Raw genomic sequence first — 17,867 nt, 5'->3', positions numbered from 1 at the left:
TGCCTTTGAGGTGCTTTGGTACCATGAGGTGCAAGCATAGTCATAGTACCCTTGAATGAGTGCTCCTGTTAGAGTCTTCAAGGTATTCTTGTTTACCAGAGAGGAGATCCGGTACAGGAATCTAGTTCGTTGGTTGACTTAGTTTTATTACATTGGATCCCATTTTGTCACAGGAAAGATTTGCCTCTAGGATGGAACCCAGGTAGGTAATTTTATCTTTCCTTTTAAGATAAGATATTCCTTTATTGATCCCCTTGGGGAAATTCAGGCATCATAGCAGCATGGGGGAAGGGGGGGGGGTACAGGTAGTGAAAACAACACAAGCAGTGTAAACAAATAGGTCAATATAATTTACTATCTAACTAACTGAAATATATATTCACAGTATTCACAGTGTCACATAAGGTGCAGTATGCATAAGGTAGTGTTATAATTTACTATCTAACTAACTGAAATATACATTATTCATTATTCACAGTATCACAGTATCCACATAAGGTGCAGTATGCATAAGGTAGTGTTATTGTCCTACTTGGGTTTCTATTAGTTCTAGGTCGATGTCTGGCAGCAGTCCCTGCCCACTGTTGTGGAGCCTGATGGCCGCTGGTATGAAGGACTGTCCGAGGCGGTTAGTTGAGTGTCGGGGGGGGTATGAGTCTGTGGCTTCCTTGTCACCTTCACCTAATATGTTTTGATCTGGTCAGGTGCGCTGTCACCTAATATGTTTTGATCTGGTCAGGTGCGCTGTCACCTAATATGTTTTGATCTGGTCAGGTGCGCTGTCACCTAATATGTTTTGATCTGGTCAGGTGCGCTGTCACCTAATATGTTTTGATCTGGTCAGGTGCGCTGTCACCTAATATGTTTTGATCTGGTCAGGTGCGCTGTCACCTAATATGTTTTGATCTGGTCAGGTGAGCTGTCACCTAATATGATTTCATCTGGTCAGGTGAGCTGTCACCTAATATGTTTTGATCTGTGTCTGGTTAGGTGTGCCGTCACGCGTCACCTAATATGTTTTCATCTGTCTGGTCAGGTGTGCCGTAAGGCTGAGCCCGAACGTTCGAACGTTCGAACGTTCGTTCGTTACGCTGACATTCGGACTTTAATTAATAGGTTCGAACGTTCGGTGAAAAAAAAATAAAGGATGCGCACGGGGTTGAGGTGATGTGAATGCGAGGCGCTCGGCTCAACCAGTATGGTCTGCCGGGCTGCAGCGGGATACTATTTCTCAACCAGAGCTCTATTTTGATTGACAGGCGATTCTGCCAATTACGTCACACCGCTTGCACCCGCCTCTGCTGTTACCACCAATCGGCAAGCCTCAACAGACTTACCGTAGCTACCGGGGAGCCGTAGTTAGCTCCCCGCCGAGGAAGTAATCGGTAACAAGGTTTCCGTAGAAGGATCATTAATGAATACCATCCTTTTTCGGCCACGGAGCGCGAGCTTCATGGCGGGAGGTGGTTGCGTTGGAAACAACAGCAGGCGCACGGTGGACAGACCCGTCCACCGTCTACCTCGGAACGGTGGTAGGGCGGACGGGCGGCAGGCGTGTTGGGAGCCCGGCCATTCCGAGGTAGACGGTGGACGGGTCTGTTGAGCCGAGGCGTGCGCCTCTCCTCCCGGCTCCCCTCCCCGTCGACCAAGAGTGAATACATGTTATTGAACGTGTAACACTAACCGTTAATGCCACAAAACTAATGCATTTGTTTATCTAGCCCCTTACGTGACTGCAAGGGCTATTGTTTATCATACTTTGATTCAGTAGCTTGTTTATTTTCTTCTGAGTGCTTTGTTTAATTACATGTTTACATGAACAGCCACCACTGTAAACAACATGTTTTTCACCAATAGACTATGCAATGCCGCCCTCCGTAGGATCTATAATAATACAATAAAAAAAAAATTATTAAAAAAAAAATGAAAAAAAAATTTATTAAAAAAGTTTTTTATTAAAAATTTTTAAAAAACGAACGTTCGAACGTTAGTTCGATAAACCCTGGCGAACGTTCGAACCCTAAAAACAGGGTTCGGGCTCAGCCTTTCACCGAATATGTCATTTTTTGCATCTGTGTCTGGTCAGATGCGCCGTCACAGAATATGTAATATTTTGCATCTGTGTCTGGTCAGGTGCGCCGTCACAGAATATTTAATATTTTGCATCTGTGTCTGGTCAGGTGCGCCGTCACCTAATGTTAATATGTTTTCATCTGTGTCCACTGACCACTGACACACACAGTGGGGGATGTTTTAAAAATATAATTTAATATATAATATAATATAATCATTTGTGCTTCACCAAAAAACTTGGTCAGCAGCCGCCACTGGTACCTACCCTACCTGTAACCGATCACCCATGCTGCTATGCTTGAATTTCCCCAAGGGGATCAAATAAACACTTGGCTTGACTTGACTTACATATCAAGGTAAATGCAGAAATGCACGGCTCAAGGTAAGTGAGCCGATCACAGTGCTTAGGGTGCTGCATCACACGACCAGGGGCAGTTATTTTTTGGGAGAGGTCAGGTGCATGTACATTGACATTTAGTCATTTAGCTCACGCTTTTATCCAAAGCGACTTATATGTTCTGTACGACAAGTCAGCAGGAAGGGTACAACTCTGGCAGCTAAGTAACATTGTTTCAAGTTTCTTTATTGTTCGTCAAACAGTGTTGAAACTTGGGTGCTGCAGTGTTGAGTGCATAGTAGTGAAGACATATTAGCATAGTAGGTAGTAATATAGGCAAGGACGATTATTTAGTGGCAAAGTGCATGATGGTAAAAGACAGTAGGCTATGAATTTTTTTTTATTTTTTTTTCATTTCAGATATTGATTGAAGAACTGTGTCTTTAGTTGATGGCGGATGTAGGCTCCTTAGCCTTATGAGACTGGAGACACCTCCGGCTGCATTCTCATTTTCTAGGATGACTTCAGCTTTATCTGTAATATTTGGAAGCTGTAGCTCTAATAGCAAATGGGGACGTTAGATGCTTTGCATTTTTGGGTATATTAGGAATGAATGACTGGAGGCACTTTACTGTTACATTTGCACTCTGATTGGATGCCAAACATCTTTTCATTTGTACTGTACTTGTGCTGTATAATGTGTAATGACAATACATTAATTCTAATCTAATCCATTGTTATGCTACATTCAGCCAGTCCACCTCATCAAGTGTTGAACTTGGAATAGCTCCATGAGAATCACAGACCTTTTGTGATGCAAACGTACTTGATTGAGCACATGGAATATCATGACATCATTATGATATTGACACACTGGCATCCAGTGTCATCAAACCACCAACATCAAGAAAGAAAGGCTGAATAATAACTGCTGCTGCCTTGGGTCTGATTGGTCCTGACTTTCTGACCTAAGTAGCTATCATATCATAAATATCACTTGGGACGAATTTCCGACTTTAGGAACTGACAAATATCAGCTGAATGCACCATTCTGACTCTGACTCTGACCATTCTGAATGCAAAGAAGACTGAGGTCATTACTTATAACATCCCCCTGGACCATCCACCTCACAACACAGCAGGAGGCAATGCTCTGGCAGAGGTCAGTGACTTCAAATACCTGGGTTCCTGGGTCAACTCAACAGAGCAGGACCTTAAGGTGAGGAAGGCACTGGTATGGAGGGCCCTGACTGGCATGAATAGCATGTGGAAATCCAGTCTCCCCCGACACATCAAAATTAGCTTCTTCCAAGCAACCGTGGAGTCTGTACTCCTCTATGGCTGCGAGTCATGGACCATGAAGACCACCTTGCAGAAGTCTCTGGACGGATGCTATACCAGAATGCTGCGTGTGGTACTGAACATCGACCAAAAGCGAGCATGTAACCAACAATAATCTGTATGGGGGACTACCAAGGCTGAGCGACAAGGTGGCATCCAGGAGGATGAAACTTGCAGGTCACTGTGAATTGAAAATGGGGGACCCTGATGTAAACAAGACAAACGTCTTTCTCTGGTCTGCATCCCCTTAACAATTGTGTGTATTAAGCCGTACTATATTGTACCCATTCTGCAATCTGTTAAATAAAGTTTTCATTCATTCATTCATTCATTCATTCATTCATTCATTCATTCATTCATTCATTCATTCATTCATTCATTCATTCATTCATTCATTCATTCATTCATTCATTCATTCACTGCCACAGACACCAGGAACTTCTGACTAGCAAGCTAGTGCTCTGGGAGCCAACACACTGGCGCCAACCAAGAGGACGTCCCACGCCAACATACGTGGACATATGGAAGGACGCAGGTGAGGAGAGCTCTATGGAATTGGCCGGATGTATGGAAGTTCAGGATGATTGGAATCTCCGCTGGCGAACCCGTCTGAGGACGACCAAATTAATGATGACTCACACATTTGTTTGGTTGGTGGGAGGGGTGTGGCTACTATCTGGGATCTGACTCACACATTTGTTTGGTTGGTGGAAGCCGGATGGGTGTTGCTACCTGGGATCTGTCTCACACATTTGTTTGGTTGGTGGGAGGGGTGTGGCTACTATCTGGGATCTGACTCACACATTTGTTTGGTTGGTGGAAGCCGGATGGGTGTTGCTACCTGGGATCTGTCTCACACATTTGTTTGGTTGGTGGGAGGGGTGTTGCTACCTGGGATCTGACTCACACATTTGGTAGGTTGGTGGGAGGCGACTGGCTACCTTGTTCACATCAGGGTCCCCCATTTTCAATTCATAATGAATTGTAAGTAAGGGTACAACTAGCACCGTGCAATCCATTCTTTGTGGATCCCGCCCTCAGTGTCGGGGCAGGTTCTGGGGAAAACCCCTTTGACCATAAGGAGTACAGTAGTCACATGTTTTATCTGCCAGTGCAGACCCTCCACCGCCCCATAGGCGTAGGTTTAGGGAGGACTGCAGGGTACATGTCCCCCTCAATATTGAGAAGAGGTCAATTTGTCCCCCCTCATATAGCTAATATGAAAGACAACCCCCTCCCCAAAAGAGGTTAAAAAAATTAAGGGGGTTAAAGCATTTATATATCCTTCTTACCTGTAACTATATATTAACCAACCATTTCAGACACCCCTACAGGACTGTACCATCTCAACCTTGCAGATGTGCCTCTCATAAAAGTACACACGAATGCATGGAATGAATGTGATGAGTGTTTGCTGCTAAAAATCTCCTGGGGAAGGACCCAAGGATCCCTGGCCCCCCGCTTAAAGTGCCCCCCCCCCCATGTTGAAACCAAACCTATGCCCCTGCACCACCATAATAAACTCTTGCTCTTACCTTGACAATGCGGGAGCGTAGCTCGTGAGATTGTATGAGTTCTGTGACATGCAGGGCAATATCCATCCATGGCTGGTAGTATGGTGGAAGCTCTTCCTATAGATAGATAGATAGGTAGATAGATAGATAGATAGATAGATAGATAGATAGATAGATAGATAGATAGATAGATAGATAGATAGATAGATAGATAGATAGATAGATAGATAGATAGATAGATAGATAGATAGATAGATAGATAGATAGATAGATAGATAGATAGATAGATAGATAGATAGATAGATAGATAGATAGATAGATAGATAGATAGATAGATAGATAGATAGATAGATAGATAGATAGATAGATAGATAGATAGATAGATAGATAGATAGATAGATAGATAGATAGATAGATAGATAGATAGATAGATAGATAGATAGATAGATAGATAGATAGATAGATAGATAGATAGATAGATAGATAGATAGATAGATAGATAGATAGATAGATAGATAGATAGATAGATAGATAGATAGATAGATAGATAGATAGATAGATAGATAGATAGATAGATAGATAGATAGATAGATAGATAGATAGATAGATAGATAGATAGATAGATAGATAGATAGATAGATAGATAGATAGATAGATAGATAGATAGATAGATAGATAGATAGATAGATAGATAGATAGATAGATAGATAGATAGATAGATAGATAGATAGATAGATAGATAGATAGATAGATAGATAGATAGATAGATAGATAGATAGATAGATAGATACTTTATTAATCTCGCAGCTCACACAGTATACAGACATTGACAGTTCTCATTCAGTTGTTTCACGTTATGTCTGCATCATGAATTAAAAATAAGCACATGATAAAATTCAATTAAATCATATCTATCAATATCAATAAGAGCGTGATGAGATAAAAGCAGGTGTATAAAACAAGTGTGTAAAAACAGGTGTATAAAAAACAGTGTATAAAAACAGGTGTAAAAACAGGTGTGTGGGGAACAGGGAACAGGTCAGAGGTCAAGGTCCCCCGCACTATATTACGCTGTTGTACAGTCTGATGGCAGTGGGGACAAAGGACCTCCTATGCCGCTCAATCCGTGAGTGCAGGGAGATTAGCCGTCCGCTGCGACTGCTGCTCTGCCCCACCAGGGTGTGGTGGAGAGGGTGGCTGGTATTGTCCATAATGGCCAGCAGCTTGCTCTGCGTGCGGCTCTCCACCACGGTCCCCAGCGGTCTCCTCCCCACCACTGAGCCAGCCTTTTTCACCAGCTTATCCAGCCGCCTGGCATCCCTGGCCGTGGTATTACCACCCCAGCAGACAGCGGCATAGAGGAGCACACTTGCCACCACTGCCTGATAGAATATGTACAACATTTCCCCACGCACATTAAAAGACCTGAGCCTCCTAAGGAAGAACAGCCGGCTCTGTCCTTTCTTGTAGAGCGCAGCCCAGGCCAGCTTATCGTCCAGGTGCACACCTAAATATTTGTATGTCTGCACCGTCGCAATCAGGGGCGGATTTAGGATTGTAGGAGATCCGGGGCTTAGCCCAGATGGGCCCCCCCCTTTATTTTTTTTTATATTTTTTTTTATTTTTTTTTATTTTTTATTTTATTTGGCAGGCAAGGGGTGGGTAGGAGGGGGTCAGACACGACCCCCTCCACGACAGATTTTTTTTTAATTTAATGAACCTGTACGTGCAATTTCCTGCAATATAGAGCCTTCAATCTTGACCAATAAAGCTGCTCTTTTCACTATAAAACTCAGTTAACCATAACGTTAGATTTATATATTGGGGGGGGATATATCATATTTTTCATATAATCAAAAAGTGGTGGAGCAAGATCATACCTTTGCTCCCCCAAGTTCAATAGTGGGAGAGCAGAGATGCTCCGAATGCTCTTATGGCCAGGCGTCTATGATTCACTGATACAAAGTAAAATAGTGCAGTGCAATAAAATAGTTAGTAAAATAGAATAAAATAATGCAATAGTGCATTGCAATAAAATAGTTATCATCGTATTTTTTCGGGAGGCCGGTAAGGAGTGCATTACAGTAGTCGAGTTGGCTTGAGATAAAGGCATGGATCTGGTTTTCAGCGTCCTTTTGATTTATAAATGGCCGTACTTTAGCTATGTTTCTAAGGTGGAAGAATTAAGTTTTTGTCAACTTGTTGATTGTGATTTAAAGCTTAGGTCTGAGTCTACCATAACACCAAGACTTAACTCACTCAAATACAGTTAGCAGCTGGATAGACCACAGATGGAAATTAGCTTCTGCTAAATCTGGTGCAAACATATTTTCATGTAACAATGATGAATTGTAAAAAAAAAAAAAAAAAAAAAAAATCTTTTATTTTTCTTTTATTTTTATTTTATTTTTTTTAAATAGATTCGGGGCTTTACAGAATACATCCGGGGCTTGAGCCCAGGTAGCCACCCCCTAGCTCCGCCCCTGGTCGCAATGTTGTTTCCCCGTATGCTACTGGTTGCAGAGGTGGTTTCGACCTGCGGAGGTCCAGTACCATCTCCTTGGTCTTTGTTGCGTTCAGGAGAAGGCCGTTCCGTTCGCTCCAGTCACTGAAGGCTCGCACCTGGTCCCTGTACTCTCCCTCCTGTCCCTTCCTCACACACGCCACAATCGCTGTGTCGTCCGAGTATTTTTGGACGTGGCAAGACTCAGAGTTGTAAGTGAAGTCTGCCGCATATAGCATATGGAGGTACGGCAAGTCAAGTATGTAAAGAAAGCACAATATACTCTGTCTCAACATCATCCCAATGTTCTAAAGTCAATATGTTATGCCAAGCATGAGTTTATAGCTCTGTCATTCTTTAATTGGCTAGAAGTCCAGTTAGTTCATGGTGCTACTAACTGTCACAGTAAAAAGCAGACTGTGAAGCTTAACAGACACTCAACTGGAAGCTGAAATAACCTCAGTGTGAATCAATACTCTCCAAACTTATTTACTTGACAAATTCTTGAATTCCTATTTTGAGGAGAAGCCCGGAATATATATAATTTTTTTTGCATCTACTGCTGTCTACTGCAAATCTGTAAATCTACTGTCTACTGTTGAACTGTGCAATAACATTGAGAAATAAAAAGCACTGATAGACAAATACAGAATGTTTTGAGTTCTTCAGAACAGGAAATAATGGTTGTCTTGTTTTTTTAACCTTATTTTATTTATATATATATTTTTCTCTCTTAGGTAGTAAGATAGTTTTATCTTAAATGTTATGATATTGTAAAAAAGGGGCAGGACTAGATAAGCTGTGCTTCCTATCCCTTCTCCAACTCATCCTTGTTTGTTTTTCTATGGATGAAGGCTAAAGATCAAATCAAATCAAATAAGTACTTGACAAAACACACAACACTATGACTGCTGATGTTAAGGAACATAATGTAAAACGCAGGGTATCCAAATTCAATCAATGCTGCTAACGCTTTGGACGTATGTATGTATTGTATAGATCTGTAGAGTTTGTCTTGCACTGTCTACCTGCACCGTATGTGGGGTCCTGTACTGTACCTCCTTGTACCATGTGTTTCAGTCTGTATGAGAGACACAGCCATGTGACCAAAATGACCAAGTCCAGTTCCCTGTCCCTATACTTGGTGAAGTATAAGATAAGATGTAATGCTTAATTGTGAATGAATGAATGAATGAATGAATGAATGAAAACTTTATTTAACAGATTGCAGAATGGGTACAATACAGTACGGCTCAATACATACAATTGTTAAGGGGATGCAGACCTGAGAAAGACGTTTGTCTTGTTTCCATTAGGGTCTTATTGTTATGATTTTATATTCTGTGTGATTTGATATGCCTTTTTTGCTTAACTCCATATGTTTTCCTGAACTCTGTATGTACACTCGACGTGACTGTAAATGAGGGAAACCACAGTTGCCTTTCGAGTTTAAATAAATGTTTGAAATGAAATGAAAGAATTCTAACTCCTACTCTGTAAAGCCTGTTTTACCTAGTGGTCCTTACCATAGTGGTCTTTTTACTGTAGTTTTAACAAAGCTGGTGTTTTTTTTATAGTGGTGAGTGTCTATGTATTGTGACTGTATGTTTGTCTTTTAACCACTGCACAAATGAAGTTCCAAAAGGAAAATAAAGTAATTTGAAGTTTGAAGTTGAAGTGAAGTACCTACCAGAGGTGCGGGGAGGACGAAGCCGAACTCCTCAGAGACATGGTACGAGTCCAGAGAGAAAGGTTCTGTGGAGCCTGTGACAACAGAGGCCATTGAGAATCCACAACAACACAGATCCTCTGGCAGGCTGATTCAGCAAGCTTAAAGTCCAGACCCCAAACTGCCTGGACCCCGTCACATAGTTCACTTATAAACCACTGTCAATAATGGTTATTGATTACACAATATTTTTGTCTTACCTTTAGGCACTACTATTGCACAAGGCAATTGACCACTCGCAGAGACCAAGACCTGTGGTTTCCTTTATAACCTAGTTTGGAAATTACGTAATATCTTATTGCATTCCTTTTGGAAAAAAATAATGCTGTGTTCTAGGGGTGTAACGGTACACAAAAAACCACGGTACGGTACGTACCTTGGTTTTGAAGTCAATGTTCGGTACGGTTTTCGGTACAGTGGGGGAAAGTTTGTCTTTCCATGTTCCACTCAGGGGTGATGTAGTGTGCAGTAACTAATTGTACTTGTAGGGCTGTCAACGAATATTCTATATTGAAATTAATAATCGACTTGTAAAAAATAAAGATAATAATAATAATTATATTAGATTGTGAAAAAAACAGCCCCCGATGGGCGGTCGTTAGTGGTTAACATTCGTTCTGTACACTACACAGCCGTTCTGTACGGTACGGTACACACTGAAACTTGTTCAGTTCGGTACGGATACGTGTACCTTTACACCCCTACGTGTGTTCACTTCATTCGGCTCAACCTTTTTTCAGGTCCAGCCTATTGGAGAGCACATCGTAGATTAAATGTATAGTTAGTTATCAAAGTAGCATTATCCAAAACTGGCCAGGCTAGAGGAAAGGTCATGGGGTCACTACTACCTGTACCTCCCCTCCCCCCTCCCCATGCTGCTATGATGCCTGGATTTCCCCAAGGGGATCAATAAAGGAATATCTTATCTTATCTTATCAAATATAAAGATATGGTGTAGTCTGATCCCGGCGTTATTTGGAAACATTTAAACTATAACTTGGTTTTACATTATGTGAAATGTATTTCAGTCTGCTTTTTTTCCTTTCTATTATTATTATTATAATGAAAACGATAAAAATTTTAATAAAAAATCCATAAAATAATAATTAATTAATCATTTATATTAATAATAGAACATTTCAATAAACCTTTTTCTTTTTTGTACTTAGTGCATTCATGCTGTATTTATGCTATATACTTGACTGTACACTTGAACATACTATCCTATTTTGAGACACCATTAAGTTGTACTTAAGTATAAGTTAACTTTTCTGTACTTACTGTTGACAAACTTATACTATTCAAATATACTTTTAATGTACAACATTTTACTTAATTTTGTGTAATATTAATACATTTTAAATATACTATTTTCTAGTTTATTTAGTGTGATAATTTAAAGGAAAATTACTTTGTATGTATTTAAATAGCAGAAAAGTATACTTACATACTTAAAGGGACACAGTTAGTTTGCACATAATCTCACACATATCCCAAGGCCCTAAACTGTTTTGCACACATTCATTTAGTTGACAGTTATTGAGAGTTAATGAGTTTGAATATCTCCTCTTGTGATGTTCCTATACCCAGACACGTAGGATGCCAAGGATTACATACATCGATTGCCTCTGTAATCAAGTGTTTTCTTTATTTTGATAAATTAGTTTTTAACCCTTTCACTGCCACACGACAGAAGGTTAACCCTTTACTATCACACTACCGACGGTTAACTTTATGTGAATTGTTGCAGTGAAAGGGTTAACCGTTTTGGTAGTGCGGCAGTGAAAGGGTTAAGGATTATGTAATGGGGTATCTGTTTTCCCCATCTCTACCACTGTCAGTGAGTATATTGTTGCTACAGTGGCAGGTGTAAAGACATGCAATGTGTGACAGCCTCACCTAGTGGAGTAGACTAAACACTGCACGTTTGTGAACAGCTGACTATAAAGTAAATTTATTTGGCTGGATTAAAACAAAGTGTGCCAGTGTGTCTGGTAATGCAGACTATAGGGCTGGATTAAAACAAAGTGTGCCAGTGTGTCTGGTAATGCAGACTATAGGGCTGGATTAAAACAAGGTGTGCCAGTGTGTACGGTGGTAATGCAGACTATAGGGCTGGATTAAAACAAGGTGTGCCAGTGTGTCTGGTGGTAATACAGACTATAGGGCTGGATTAAAACAAGGTGTGCCAGTGTGTCTGGTGGTAATGCAGACTATAGGGCTGGATTAAAACAAGGTGTGCCAGTGTGTCTGGTGGTAATACAGACTATAGGGCTGGATTAAAACAAGGTGTGCCAGTGTGTCTGGTGGTAATGCAGACTATATGGCTGGATTAAAACAAGATGTGCCAGTGTGTCTGGTGGTAATACAGACTATAGGGCTGGATTAAAACAAGGTGTGCCAGTGTGTCTGGTGGTAATACAGACTATAGGGCTGGATTAAAACAAGGTGTGCCAGTGTGTCTGGTGGTAATGCAGACTATAGGGCTGGATTAAAACAAGGTGTGCCAGTGTGTCTGGTGGTAATGCAGACTATAGGGCTGGATTAAAACAAAGTGTGCCAGTGTGTCTGGTGGTAATGCAGACTATAGGGCTGGATTAAAACAAGGTGTGCCAGTGTGTCTGGTGGTAATGCAGACTATATGGCTGGATTAAAACAAGGTGTGCCAGTGTGTCTGGTGGTAATGCAGACTATATGGCTGGATTAAAACAAGGTGTGCCAGTGTGTCTGGTGGTAATACAGACTATAGGGCTGGATTAAAACAAGGTGTGCCAGTGTGTCTGGTGGTAATACAGACTATAGGGCTGGATTAAAACAAGGTGTGCCAGTGTGTCTGGTAATGCAGACTATAGGGCTGGATTAAAACAAGGTGTGCCAGTGTGTCTGGTGGTAATACAGACTATAGGGCTGGATTAAAACAAGGTGTGCCAGTGTGTCTGGTGGTAATGCAGACTATAGGGCTGGATTAAAACAAAGTGTGCCAGTGTGTCTGGTGGTAATACAGACTATAGGGCTGGATTAAAACAAGGTGTGCCAGTGTGTCTGGTGGTAATACAGACTATAGGGCTGGATTAAAACAAGGTGTGCCAGTGTGTCTGGTGGTAATGCAGACTATAGGGCTGGATTAAAGCAAAGTGTGCCAGTGTGTCTGGTGGTAATACAGACTATAGGGCTGGATTAAAACAAGATGTGCCAGTGTGTCTGGTGGTAATGCAGACTATAGGGCTGGATTAAAACAAGGTGTGCCAGTGTGTCTGGTGGTAATACAGACTATAGGGCTGGATTAAAACAAGGTGTGCCAGTGTGTCTGGTGGTAATACAGACTATAGGGCTGGATTAAAACAAAGTGTGCCAGTGTGTCTGGTGGTAATGCAGACTATAGGGCTGGATTAAAACAAGGTGTGCCAGTGTGTCTGGTGGTAATACAGACTATATGGCTGGATTAAAACAAGATGTGCCAGTGTGTCTGGTGGTAATACAGACTATAGGGCTGGATTAAAACAAAGTGTGCCAGTGTGTCTGGTGGTAATACAGACTATATGGCTGGATTAAAACAAGGTGTGCCAGTGTGTCTGGTGGTAATGCAGACTATAGGGCTGGATTAAAACAAGGTGTGCCAGTGTGTACGGTGGTAATACAGACTATAGGGCTGGATTAAAACAAGGTGTGCCAGTGTGTCTGGTGGTAATACAGACTATAGGGCTGGATTAAAACAAGGTGTGCCAGTGTGTCTGGTGGTAATACAGACTATAGGGCTGGATTAAAACAATGTGTGCCAGTGTGTCTGGTGGTAATGCAGACTATAGGGCTGGATTAAAACAAGGTGTGCCAGTGTGTCTGGTAATGCAGACTATAGGGCTGGATTAAAACAAGGTGTGCCAGTGTGTCTGGTGGTAATACAGACTATAGGGCTGGATTAAAACAAATTGTGCCAGTGTGTCTGGTGGTAATGCAGACTATAGGGCTGGATTAAAACAAGGTGTGCCAGTGTGACTGGTGGTAATGCAGACTATAGGGCTGGATTAAAACAAGGTGTGCCAGTGTGTCTGGTGGTAATACAGACTATAGGGCTGGATTAAAACAAGGTGTGCCAGTGTGACTGGTGGTAATGCAGACTGTAGGGCTGGATTAAAACAATGTGTGCCAGTGTGTCTGGTGGTAATGCAGACTATAGGGCTGGATTAAAACAATGTGTGCCAGTGTGTCTGGTGGTAATGCAGACTATAGGGCTGGATTAAAACAATGTGTGCCAGTGTGTCTGGTGGTAATGCAGACTATAGGGCTGGATTAAAACAATGTGTGCCAGTGTGTCTGGTAATGCAGACTATAGGGCTGGATTAAAACAATGTGTGCCAGTGTGTCTGGTGGTAATGCAGACTATAGGGCTGGATTAAAACAATGTGTGCCAGTGTGTCTGGTGGTAATACAGACTATAGGGCTGGATTAAAACAATGTGTGCCAGTGTGTCTGGTGGTAATGCAGACTATAGGGCTGGATTAAAACAAGGTGTGCCAGTGTGTCTGGTAATGCAGACTATAGGGCTGGATTAAAACAAGGTGTGCCAGTGTGTCTGGTGGTAATACAGACTATAGGGCTGGATTAAAACAAAGTGTGCCAGTGTGTCTGGTGGTAATGCAGACTATAGGGCTGGATTAAAACAAGGTGTGCCAGTGTGTCTGGTGGTAATACAGACTATAGGGCTGGATTAAAACAAGGTGTGCCAGTGTGTCTGGTGGTAATACAGACTATAGGGCTGGATTAAAACAAGGTGTGCCAGTGTGTCTGGTGGTAATGCAGACTATATGGCTGGATTAAAACAAGGTGTGCCAGTGTGTCTGGTGGTAATGCAGACTATAGGGCTGGATTAAAACAAGGTGTGCCAGTGTGTCTGGTGGTAATACAGACTATAGGGCTGGATTAAAACAAGGTGTGCCAGTGTGTCTGGTGGTAATGCAGACTATAGGGCTGGATTAAAACAAGGTGTGCCAGTGTGTCTGGTGGTAATACAGACTATAGGGCTGGATTAAAACAAGGTGTGCCAGTGTGTCTGGTAATGCAGACTATAGGGCTGGATTAAAACAAGGTGTGCCAGTGTGTCTGGTGGTAATACAGACTATATGGCTGGATTAAAACAAGGTGTGCCAGTGTGTCTGGTGGTAATACAGACTATAGGGCTGGATTAAAACAAGGTGTGCCAGTGTGTCTGGTAATACAGACTATAGGGCTGGATTAAAACAAGGTGTGCCAGTGTGTCTGGTGGTAATGCAGACTATATGGCTGGATTAAAACAAGGTGTGCCAGTGTGTCTGGTGGTAATACAGACTATAGGGCTGGATTAAAACAAGATGTGCCAGTGTGTCTGGTGGTAATACAGACTATAGGGCTGGATTAAAACAACGTGTGCCAGTGTGTCTGGTGGTAATACAGACTATAGGGCTGGATTAAAACAAGGTGTGCCAGTGTGTCTGGTAATACAGACTATAGGGCTGGATTAAAACAAAGTGTGCCAGTGTGTCTGGTGGTAATGCAGACTATAGGGCTGGATTAAAACAAGGTGTGCCAGTGTGTCTGGTGGTAATACAGACTATATGGCTGGATTAAAACAAGATGTGCCAGTGTGTCTGGTGGTAATACAGACTATAGGGCTGGATTAAAACAAAGTGTGCCAGTGTGTCTGGTGGTAATACAGACTATATGGCTGGATTAAAACAAGGTGTGCCAATGTGTCTGGTGGTAATGCAGACTATAGGGCTGGATTAAAACAAGGTGTGCCAGTGTGTCTGGTGGTAATACAGACTATAGGGCTGGATTAAAACAAGGTGTGCCAGTGTGTCTGGTGGTAATACAGACTATAGGGCTGGATTAAAACAATGTGTGCCAGTGTGTCTGGTGGTAATGCAGACTATAGGGCTGGATTAAAACAAGGTGTGCCAGTGTGTCTGGTAATACAGACTATAGGGCTGGATTAAAACAAGGTGTGCCAGTGTGTCTGGTGGTAATACAGACTATAGGGCTGGATTAAAACAATGTGTGCCAGTGTGTCTGGTGGTAATGCAGACTATAGGGCTGGATTAAAACAAGGTGTGCCAGTGTGTCTGGTAATGCAGACTATAGGGCTGGATTAAAACAAGGTGTGCCAGTGTGTCTGGTAATGCAGACTATAGGGCTGGATTAAAACAAGGTGTGCCAGTGTGTCTGGTGGTAATACAGACTATAGGGCTGGATTAAAACAAGGTGTGCCAGTGTGTCTGGTGGTAATACAGACTATAGGGCTGGATTAAAACAAGGTGTGCCAGTGTGTCTGGTGGTAATGCAGACTATATGGCTGGATTAAAACAAGGTGTGCCAGTGTGTCTGGTGGTAATGCAGACTATAGGGCTGGATTAAAACAAGGTGTGCCAGTGTGTCTGGTAATGCAGACTATAGGGCTGGATTAAAACAAGGTGTGCCAGTGTGTCTGGTAATGCAGACTATAGGGCTGGATTAAAACAAGGTGTGCCAGTGTGTCTGGTGGTAATACAGACTATAGGGCTGGATTAAAACAAGGTGTGCCAGTGTGTCTGGTGGTAATACAGACTATAGGGCTGGATTAAAACAAGGTGTGCCAGTGTGTCTGGTGGTAATGCAGACTATATGGCTGGATTAAAACAAGATGTGCCAGTGTGTCTGGTGGTAATGCAGACTATAGGGCTGGATTAAAACAAAGTGTGCCAGTGTGTCTGGTGGTAATGCAGACTATAGGGCTGGATTAAAACAAGGTGTGCCAGTGTGTCTGGTGGTAATGCAGACTATAGGGCTGGATTAAAACAAGGTGTGCCAGTGTGTCTGGTAATACAGACTATAGGGCTGGATTAAAACAAGGTGTGCCAGTGTGTCTGGTGGTAATACAGACTATAGGGCTGGATTAAAACAAGGTGTGCCAGTGTGTCTGGTGGTAATACAGACTATAGGGCTGGATTAAAACAAGGTGTGCCAGTGTGTCTGGTAATACAGACTATAGGGCTGGATTAAAACAAGGTGTGCCAGTGTGTCTGGTGGTAATACAGACTATAGGGCTGGATTAAAACAAGGTGTGCCAGTGTGTCTGGTGGTAATGCAGACTATAGGGCTGGATTAAAACAAGGTGTGCCAGTGTGTCTGGTGGTAATACAGACTATAGGGCTGGATTAAAACAAGGTGTGCCAGTGTGTCTGGTGGTAATACAGACTATAGGGCTGGATTAAAACAAGGTGTGCCAGTGTGTCTGGTGGTAATGCAGACTATATGGCTGGATTAAAACAAGATGTGCCAGTGTGTCTGGTGGTAATGCAGACTATAGGGCTGGATTAAAACAAAGTGTGCCAGTGTGTCTGGTGGTAATGCAGACTATAGGGCTGGATTAAAACAAGGTGTGCCAGTGTGTCTGGTGGTAATGCAGACTATAGGGCTGGATTAAAACAAGGTGTGCCAGTGTGTCTGGTAATACAGACTATAGGGCTGGATTAAAACAAGGTGTGCCAGTGTGTCTGGTGGTAATACAGACTATAGGGCTGGATTAAAACAAGGTGTGCCAGTGTGTCTGGTGGTAATACAGACTATAGGGCTGGATTAAAACAAGGTGTGCCAGTGTGTCTGGTAATACAGACTATAGGGCTGGATTAAAACAAGGTGTGCCAGTGTGTCTGGTGGTAATACAGACTATAGGGCTGGATTAAAACAAGGTGTGCCAGTGTGTCTGGTGGTAATGCAGACTATAGGGCTGGATTAAAACAAGGTGTGCCAGTGTGTCTGGTGGTAATACAGACTATAGGGCTGGATTAAAACAAGGTGTGCCAGTGTGTCTGGTGGTAATACAGACTATAGGGCTGGATTAAAACAAGGTGTGCCAGTGTGTCTGGTGGTAATGCAGACTATAGGGCTGGATTAAAACAAGATGTGCCAGTGTGTCTGGTGGTAATACAGACTATAGGGCTGGATTAAAACAAGGTGTGCCAGTGTGTCTGGTGGTAATACAGACTATAGGGCTGGATTAAAACAAGGTGTGCCAGTGTGTCTGGTGGTAATACAGACTATAGGGCTGGATTAAAACAAGGTGTGCCAGTGTGTCTGGTGGTAATACAGACTATAGGGCTGGATTAAAACAAGGTGTGCCAGTGTGTCTGGTGGTAATGCAGACTATATGGCTGGATTAAAACAAGATGTGCCAGTGTGTCTGGTGGTAATGCAGACTATAGGGCTGGATTAAAACAAGGTGTGCCAGTGTGTCTGGTGGTAATACAGACTATAGGGCTGGATTAAAACAAGGTGTGCCAGTGTGTCTGGTGGTAATACAGACTATAGGGCTGGATTAAAACAAGGTGTGCCAGTGTGTCTGGTGGTAATACAGACTAT

At 42.4% G+C, this 17,867-nt stretch overlaps 1 protein-coding gene across 1 annotated transcript in view; it reads right to left on the bottom strand.

Annotated features, from left to right (window-relative positions):
* The window catches only part of ido1 (indoleamine 2,3-dioxygenase 1), a gene marked incomplete at both ends in the record, with an annotated part of 22,463 nt that extends 12,912 nt beyond the window's left edge, over nt 1-9,551 (bottom strand). Inside the window, 2 exons of the mRNA XM_084323098.1 lie at nt 5,287-5,382; nt 9,459-9,551. Of these exons, the coding sequence (XP_084179224.1) occupies nt 5,287-5,382; nt 9,459-9,551 (189 nt within the window). The remainder of the gene's footprint in view (nt 1-5,286; nt 5,383-9,458) is intronic.
* Nucleotides 9,552-17,867: the final 8,316 nt, after the last annotated feature.

The sequence above is a fragment of the Notolepis coatsorum genome (genome assembly GCF_963971535.1).
Source record: "Notolepis coatsorum genome assembly, chromosome: 10".
Taxonomy (NCBI): domain Eukaryota; kingdom Metazoa; phylum Chordata; class Actinopteri; order Aulopiformes; family Paralepididae; genus Notolepis; species Notolepis coatsorum.
The sequence above is the reverse complement of the archived record's forward strand: the minus strand, read 5'-3'. Positions and strand labels throughout refer to the sequence as shown.